Source organism: Poecilia reticulata, chromosome 12 (assembly GCF_904066995.2).
Source record: "Poecilia reticulata chromosome 12, P_reticulata-male-v2, whole genome shotgun sequence".
NCBI lineage: Eukaryota > Metazoa > Chordata > Actinopteri > Cyprinodontiformes > Poeciliidae > Poecilia > Poecilia reticulata.
Window position 1 is genome coordinate 28,913,263 of NC_088841.1, and position 9,245 is coordinate 28,922,507.

Genomic DNA, 9,245 nt, shown 5'->3' on the forward strand with positions numbered 1-9,245 from the left:
CATCTGTGCCAAGAGATGGTCTGTTTTTACAGTGATGTCAGGCCATTAGAGATCACTCCAACACAGTTCAGTCTTTTGCTGTCCTGTTGATCCAATTTGTTTTGGAAGAAGGTGAATATTTTAACCCAGATATTTGGGTGGGGCCCAATCGGGAAGCTGGAAATTACGTGTAGCTGCTCCTCCCAGCTCTTTCACTACGTACTCAGGCTGTAAGGCCCAGAAGAAGCTTCATCTGACATCATTCTACAGTTGGTAGTGAGGCAGTTGCAACCAACCCCTCAGTGACACGTTCTGTCAAACAATACACCATGGTTTACCTCCCAACTCCTCCTGGAGTTTCTCCTGGTACCAATCCGTCTGCAATCTGTGCTGCCATAGAAGAGGGTGACATGTGGCAGACCAGAAGGGTAGGAACCCAGGGTTTCCACCTCAGGTAGGCAGAGAGGATGCCCGTGTGCTGGATGGTCTCTGGTCCCATGTCTGCCTACTGGGCCTCCACAGGCTGGAAAAATACTGTCCAAAAGTTCTGACAGAGCCACAGGGTAAAACATTTCCATCTGGGAGAGAAATTGTCAAACCATCAGCACTGCACAAGATGGCTGCTCCCAATGTGATGAGGTCTAGTCCCAGTAAATTACCTGGCACTGTGGCAGAGCAAACAAAAGGATGTTCCACAGTCTGGGTGATGAAGGGCCGAGTCACTGACAGAGTCTGTTTCCCCAGAGAAGCCTGCTACAGAGGTGGTTTGATTGGACAGTTCATCAGGTGAAGGCGTAACGTTGAGGATTTAATAGGTAACTCCAGGTCATCATTACTGACCTTCAGGGACACCATGGGGTCCGCCATGGCCCTGAAATCATGGCCTCTCTGTGGGGGGTCATTGTTACCAGTTCTTCTCCCATTGTCCTGCTGCACACTGCTCTCTGGGTGCTGCCTGAGGATGAGGAGCAGCAAAACATCTTCTGCTTCCCCTTTGATGGGTACAACTGCTGGTTTGGGGCCACAGACGTATCAGGCGTCTTCCTGCTGTCCCGTGGTGATCCACCCCTTCCTCCATGACCTCTCATCCACCCACTACCACTCCTCCGTTGATCCCTTACCCCTCATCCATGCCACCAACCAGCAGACCAGTCAATATATGAGTTAGAATAGATATGAGGAGGGTTAGCTGGTTCTGTCACCACCATCACCTTTACTTTCTCATGTTTTCCAGAAACTTCCCGTCTGGCCTTGTTCAGCTGAAGTTTGACCAGCTGGGCCTGAATCTCCTCTCTGTCATCCTGAGTCCTAATGAGATAAGGGACGAGATGTTTCACTAAATTCACAACCAATCATTTCAGGATTCCCTCTCATGGCATCACTCACCTCATGAGAGACGCCGTTAAGAATGGCAGCTCTACTCGGCTCCTCGGTGCCCCGTCCGTACCTGGAGGCTGGCAGAGTGACGGACTCAGACTTCTTTGCTTTTTCTAGAAACACTCATGGATGTTGTTCAGGCTTCAGTTGTCCTACTGAAACTCAGCGACAGCTGCAGCAGCAGACTAAGGGTCATTCTCTGTAATTGGTGCTTAATGTAAATAGGCTGAGACTTTTTAGGTGAAGCTGTTTTGAAGTAATATAATTAATGTAAATACTGCGAAAATGTATTATGTGACATTGGGATGAGCCAGCAAAGGTTCCCATGATGCATGTTTCTAAAATGTTCTTTACATTCTTAAAACAAATATTGTGCATTATTTTACAATATTGGTGAAACAATGTACACTTTTAGTTATTTCTATGAAGTAACTTTCAAGGAAAGAAGTTAAAGTATTTATGAATCTTTGAGTTTGCTTGTTTTGTTTTTAAAGTCAGGAGAAAGAAAGGAAACTTACAGCAGAGTCAAAATGTAACATTGGTTTCTTTAAAAGTGTTTTATGTCATTATGGAAAATCACTTCTACAAATAAATCACTCATTATTCTGCAAGCTAAAGAAAATCTATAAAAAGCTTTAAACCTGTTTTATTAATGTTTAACATGCAAATACTAACAATAATGTCATGTTTCAGTCTGCTTTATTATAAACAAACATTAATATGAGTAAACACAGTGAGGTTTTTTCTAAACTCTGTGAAACTCAAAGGGAGGGGTGATAACGTTGAGCGTTGCTATGACAACTGAAGGTGGTAACAGGTTTGGTATGAGGGAGGAGTTAGGAGTGATCATCTCTGACAGGCAGTTCATGGGTGGACTGTACGACCTGAACACTATTAGGACAAAACAAACTGTCATTTCAGTCTTTAAAGGATCAAAAATAACCCAGCTACAATAATCAGAGGCAGTTTAAACATCTCCAAACATGAAGGGTCTGAATTTAACTCTGTCTGGTTTGCAACAGGGTGATGTGAAGAGATGGGAACTTGAGGGGGAGCATGGAAACCAGTCGGTCATCATCCGGACCTTCCCTGCGCTCAGAGCCTAGATGGTGACCTTAAACGGCCCTGGATCCATCACTAGTTCTTTCCCTGGATGGAGGCTGACCTGCTGACTATTCTTTAAAATGTCTAAGATGAGCAATTTCATCTCCTGTTGGTCTAGACGGACACTGGACAGGCACGTTTCCATCTCTATAAATTAACTTAGTTATTGTTGAACGACGCCTCAGATACAAAAACTCTTGCTTTATTGAGCTCAACCTGCAGGATTAGACAGTTTCAACTGCAACAGGTTCCTGCTCTCCTGATTTATCGGGTCGACCCTCAGAGTTGGAACTGCAGTGATCAGGACTGCAAATCCATAAATCCTTCACAAGAACCGGGAGGAAACACCAAACTGTTAAGATCAGTAAATCTCCCCTACATCCTTATGCAAAGGATTAAAGCAGCACAAAGAGTCAGTGAGGTAAAACTAGTCTGATTTATTGAATACAAGGATACAAAGATATATCTTTGGGATCTCAGAACATCATCCAGAGACCAAATACAATAACTAATTACCAATAACAATAACAAACCACCAAACAATAACTTTTCTCTAGACTCTTTTCAGCTCTTCCCTCTTTAGCTGCAGATGAAACGTCTGTTTTCTAGCTGAAGCACAAAATAACCTTGTAGGAACGAACCTTCACCTGGACTCAGACATCCCTGACCTCACACTGACCTTCAGCACATAGTTATTTATCACAAGACACTGGAATAATATATTAACTGATTAAAAGAGTAAATGTAAATAATACAACTTGAATCTGCCCACAAATCATTACATTATAAAAAATATCAGCAATATTTTTTATTTATGATAATTTCTAAAGTCATGTTTTTCATACATTTATAAATGTTAAGAGTTATAAACTAAATATTTAATTCAAAAGGTAAATATGGACAATAAATATCTATGTTTAACATTAAATATTTAGTTTGTAAACTAAACACATTGCTGGGATCGTTTTTGCTCACATATTCAATAAAATCAAATTTTTTAATAAATCAGTTCCTGAAAAACAGAAATAATTACCCAGAGATGAACAAAAAAACAGGACCTCTCACTCTGAGTGATTTTAGAATCAGAGCTGAACTCAGACTAAAGAGTCAGATGAGAAAGATTAACGCTGCCCTCCTGCTTCCAGCAGCCTGGAGATGAATCTGAATCTGATCAGAGATGAAGAAGATGATCAGATCATCTCCAGATGATCAGATCATCTCCAGTTTCCTCTTTAAAACTCAGTTTCATTCTGATCAATACATTTTTATTGGACTTTGTTCTTCATCACTGAGATCTTCATCGGTACGATCTTTAATGTTTTATCAGTGCCGAAGAATGGAAACATCTTGTGAGTGAAGGTGTGTGTGAAGGTGTGTATGTGTGTGTTAGTATCCGGATCAGAGAAGGACAGTTTTCCTCTGTCCCAGTCCAGATTCACTCTGATCCTCTGGAGATTCTTCTGGACTGAGAGACGAGAGAGAGGAGCTGGAGGAGAAAATGCTGAGTATTTACCTGAATAGAACCATATGAACAACAATCCAGACTTTATGAATCCCTTCCTCTGAACAGACTCTTCTAACACACCAAGTCTCCATTCTTCACTGTCTCCAACATCAACATCCCAGCTGTGGTTCCCTGAGTTACAACCCTCTGAACTCAGAACAGAGTAGTAACAATCAAATCTCTCTGGATTATCAGGAAGCTGCTGTTTCTCTCCTCTCCTCCCATTGGTCAGATCTTCAGACAGATGGAGCCATGGACCAGCTGTGTTTGGGTCCAGAACCAGAGGAGTGTAGGTCACCATGGTCTCCATGTTGCTCCAGATGTTGAAGGCCAGGTTGCCCAGATGTTTGGCCTGGTCTATCAGAGCTCCTGAGGGCAGCTGTGGATCCTCCAGCAGGGGGCAGCGCTGGACTCTTTCCACTGCAGCCTTGTAGTTGTGCAGGAATGAGACGTCTGCAGCTCTCAGCTCCTCCTCTGTGGCTCTGACTGTGTCTGAAAGAGCTGCTATCTCTCTGCTCAGAGCCTCCATCTTCTCCTTCATCATCCCTCTCTTCTGCTCCTCTTCCTCCCTCAGTGCAGCCAGCCTGGCCTCCTCTTCCTCTGCTAGAAACTGATGAAGCTGCTTAAACTGCTCCCTAATCTGCCTCTCTGTGTGTCGGGCCTGGACCTTCAGGTGTTCTGCTGTCTGATCAAACTCCTCCTGAACTTTCTTCCTGAGCTCCAGCTTCTCCTTTAAAGGCTCCAGAGTTTCCTGAAGCTTCTTCTTGTGTTGCTGAGCAGCTTCATCGATGGGTCTGAATCTGTGCTTGGTGTGTTTTTCTGAATCTCTGCAGACGAGACAAACTGGCTGCTGATGGTCCAGACAGAAGAGTTTGAGTTTCTCAGAGTGCAGAGAGCAGAGATCCTCTGAAGCTGTTTGGTTTCTCTGCTGTAAGAAAGACTCACACAGATTCTTCAGAGCCAGATTACAGGGAGGATCTTTGATGAATGATATCGCCTTACAAACTGGACAATCTCTTTCTGGTTTCTCTCTCCAGTATTTCTGCAGACACTCCTTACAGAAGCTGTGGCTACATGACAGAAGAACCGGATCCTTAAATATTTCCAGACAGACCGGACAGCAGAGATCATCATCTGATCTGGAAGCCATTTTGTCTCAGAGTGAATCTGAAACCACAGCAGACAGAAAGTCAAACCAGGAAGTCAGTTTCTCTCCTGTAGAAACTTTCTGAACTTACTTTCACTTTGATTTGCTTGTTTTTCCTCCTGCAGCAGTCTGTGTTTCAGTGTCTAATTGCTCAGTTCTCTCTCTGTTCTCCTTGTTCAGAGTTAGTTTGATTTCAGTCGGAGACGAAGGCAGGTGTCAGAGCACATCCTCAGGGTGTTTACTCAGTGAGTTTTTCTCTCTGAACTGTTTCCTGTTTTTCTTGATGTTCCTCTTTGAATCAGTCTTGAGGTGGAGACGTGGCGCCCTCTAGAGGATTTAATCTTAATCTGCAGTTTTATTAAAACACTACAGCTTTTTCTGATTACTAGTAGGGGTTGGATTATTACAACCTGCTACATATACTTTGATCTGTCTTTAGACCTTAGCGAGATGCTACAGCTAAATGAGCCTCTTTAAGGTTTGGATCTGCAGCTCATACACTGGATTCCTCCAGACACATGATCTGTCCAGCATAAAGAGCTGCAGGGTTTGACCTGGTAGTGGCAAGTGCAGGAGAGGACGCAATGCACCGCTTGGTCTCTAACCAGGGTGTGTGCTCCTCCTCCTCCTGTTGGTATTTAACCTTGTGCAGTTGTCCGTGTAAATATGGAAGAGTTGTTTTACAGGTTTTAAATCAGTGATTTGGTGTTGATACTTTGATTCATCAAGTCGTTTTGAGATGAATAATTAAGAAGCTCCAGTTATTAAAACTTGGATAAATGTCAGTTGTCCAGATTTAACATTCATGTCATTGTGGTTGAGGTTTTTTTGCTCCTGTCATAATAATTAGATCTTGAATCATTTTGAGTTTATGACTCCGTGTCCTTTTCTCACTCTTTAACCTTGTGAATGGTTCTCTAACCACACCAGTTAAAGTAATTAAATCTGACAAGGCGGAGACAGACTCCTTTAGCAAATACTCAGATTGTCTCAGCTGGGCTCTATCCAGATAGCACACGATGTTAAATCAACGTTGAAAAATAGTTAGAATCGTTCCTTTTTGGTTGAAGTCGACAAATGATGGTGGAACAACCATCAAACAACCATCCAATCAAACCGTTGAAACTGTGTCAATGAATCAATGTTGTTTTGTGGTTGAAATCTGATGACTGATATGCCGAAGTCTGATCAACGTCTGATCAATGTTGAATCAATGTCAGCTGTTTTGCCACACACCTTCTTCATTCTTCACACCTCAGCATTTTATTACTGAGCGGGGGTTATCACATTTTTAATAACACTGTAGAGGATAGTGAGTGGTGTTTACTTTCTGTAGACTTTTTTTACTTGAAATAAAAATTCTTACTGTTAGTGTGTGATATATTGACACAAAAACATCTACAACTTAGTATGAGCAGTGAAGCGGTCCACCCCTACCATTTATGAGTGGGACGGTCCAAACTCGCTGTTTGCTTGTTTGCAAAAATTGTTAATTCAATGTTGAATTATGATCACAAAGGTTGAATTTATGATTGAGGTCAATGACAGAAGCTGGGTAGGTTGACATGATTTTAATTGATGTCTGATTAACAGGGTTTTGCTGAAATGAAAACACGCAGGTCAGTTTGCCTTGAGGACAAGGTTTGGGGAAGAACTCGTGATCTAAATGTTCAATCAATGTACGCTGTTTTTCACACCCTCTACACACACACCCTTCCCCCTTCCTCACCTGGCCCCATCTACCCCTCAATCTCCTCCCCCTTTCCATTCTCCTCCCCTCCTCTTTGGGCTCTGGGTGAAACAATTTTAATTTTAGGTGAGGGTTTAAAATTTTCACATTTTATTTTGCTAAAGATGCTTTTTGGCTCTAGTGGCCTTTATTTGATAGTTAATTGACAAGAAAGGGGGTAATGAGAAAAGGGGGAAGACATGCAGCAAAGGTTGCCAAGGCCGGGAATCGAACCTGCGACAGCTGCGTCAAGGACTAAGGCCTCCAACTACAGGTGAGGGTTAATCACGTTTTAACTTAAGCACTATGTGTTACAATTCTGTTCTGTACCCAGATTGCACATGATGGCAATTCAACATTGAATTAACATGTTTTGCCAACAAGCCAACAGCAAAGCAGCTGTGTGTTTGGGCCATCCCACTCATGTAAATAGCAGGGGTGGACCGCTCCACTCCTTGTAGTAAGTTGTAGATGTTTTTGTGTCAAAATATCACAGTCAGTAGGAATTTTTATGAACAAGTAAGAAAATGTGCAGAAATGAATCATCACCCACTATCCCACTATTTACAATGTGATAACCCCCACTCAGTAATAAAATGCTCTCACCTAGAGATCTGATGAGGAGGAGAGGAGGGGAAGGGCAAAACAGCTGACATTGATTCAACATTGATCAGACGTTGATCAGACCTCGGCATTTCATTCATTAGATTTCAACCACAAAACAACATTAATTCAATGACACAGTTTCAACATTGGTTACTTGGTTAGAGGTGGATGGTTGTTTGATGGTTGATCCACCATCATTTCTTGACCTCAACCAAAAACCAAACTTTCTGACTATAATTCAATGTTGATTTACCATTCTGTGCAATCTGTGCAGTTTGTTGCACCCCTCATCACCTTCTCATCTCCCCCTACTCCCTCCCAAAACTCCCCACACCCACTTGCTTCTCCCAGCCTTCCCCTCTCATCCCCTCTTCCCTCCCCCCATCCTTGATCTCTGGGTCAGAACATTTTATTACTAAGTGGGGGTTAATCATGTTTCAAATTACGCGCTACATGTTGAGAACATTGGGTTGTGATTCCTTTAGGTAAATTTTTTTACTTGTCTGTAAATATTATTACTGACTGTGCATAATATTTTGACACAAAAACATCTAGAAGTCTCTACTAGGAGTTGTACAGTCCGACTCCCCCTTTTTACACCAGTGGTTTGTCCCAATCAAACAGCCACTTTGCTGCTGGTTTGTTTGCAACCGGCTTCTGAATTAAATTCTCCTCTGAGCAGTTTTATAGTAAGTTTTTCAATATTACTTTGATCTCAAATGTGTTTATTGAAAAATAAGGTCATTGTTTTGTGCCTATAGTAATCCTGGTTATTTTGGGAAAAAACAGATATTTTTAATAATTGAGGTCATGTCTCATTTTGTATTATTTTCATCCTGCCCACCGCACCAGGCCTAAGTATGAAATCCTGTGAGATTTTGTGAGATTTGAGTTTTTAAAATAGGGTGGGACCTATTGTTTGGTCTGGGAGAGCATGTGGTGGACAAGGAAGTGTAAGGGTGGCTGCTCCAGGTGGGTTTTAAATTGTTGTGATAGTAATCACTTGTTTTTCATTTTTTTATTATGATGTGTTTAGGGACGTGCTTAGATGTGTCTCTGTTCCAGAACAACTGAGTTAGATGATTGCATGACAGTAGTGATGGGTAAATGAGGCGTCGTGAGGCGTTTCGACTCATAGCAACACTGTATTGATACTGTGTCGATACTGTGTCACTCAATACTGACACCTGCTGGACATTAAAAATTCCTACAGGCAACGTAGTGATTTGATGACCAAGTCTATACAATAAGATTTAAGTCTTTGTATTTTATTGAACATTATATGTTGTATTATGTCATATCTTCAGTTACATTTAAAATATATTTGATATACAGTCAATAAAGAATGTGAACATGTACCATAAAGTGACAATTTAAGTAAATGTGTTTGGAATGAGGATGCATGGACTGTTTTTTTCCCCACACATGTTTATTAAAAAAATAGTTTTTACAACCTTTTGAAATTGAGCCTGTTACGCTTTTTTGACAAAACTTCTGCTGAAGAAGAAAATGAAGTAAACACTACATTTACAGTGAACCTTTGTTTTTCTTAGAGGTTGCGTTCTGAAAATTACTCATGATAGGCGAAATACGTGAAGTAGTTACCTTTATTTTTTACAGTTATTGCACAGCATAAATAAATACCAAAATTTATTTATGGAAACCAAAGAACAAAACCTGTTTTCAGGTCAGCGCATGTGCGTGTTCATCAATTGGGCATTAATGTGATCTGGAGTCATCATTAAAGCGTTTCCTCCTACCTGCCCCGCCAGATTCACAGCTGTATCTACGGCAGAGCG

General features: G+C 41.6%; 1 protein-coding gene across 1 annotated transcript; it reads right to left on the reverse strand.

Annotated features, from left to right (window-relative positions):
• Window positions 1–2,877: 2,877 nt before the first annotated feature.
• LOC145554361 (nuclear factor 7, ovary-like) lies at window positions 2,878–6,348 on the reverse strand. Its single transcript, XM_081613935.1, has one exon. It carries the CDS (start codon window positions 5,112–5,114, stop codon window positions 3,726–3,728), a length of 1,389 nt encoding a protein of 462 aa, XP_081470061.1. The 5' UTR covers window positions 5,115–6,348; the 3' UTR covers window positions 2,878–3,725.
• Between the last annotated feature and the right edge of the window lie 2,897 nt (window positions 6,349–9,245).

Bases quoted from the DNA above. Each gene is read 5' to 3' on its own strand.
- LOC145554361 (XM_081613935.1), bottom strand. From the start codon at position 5,114: ATGGCTTCCAGATCAGATGATGATCTCTGCTGTCCGGTCTGTCTGGAA.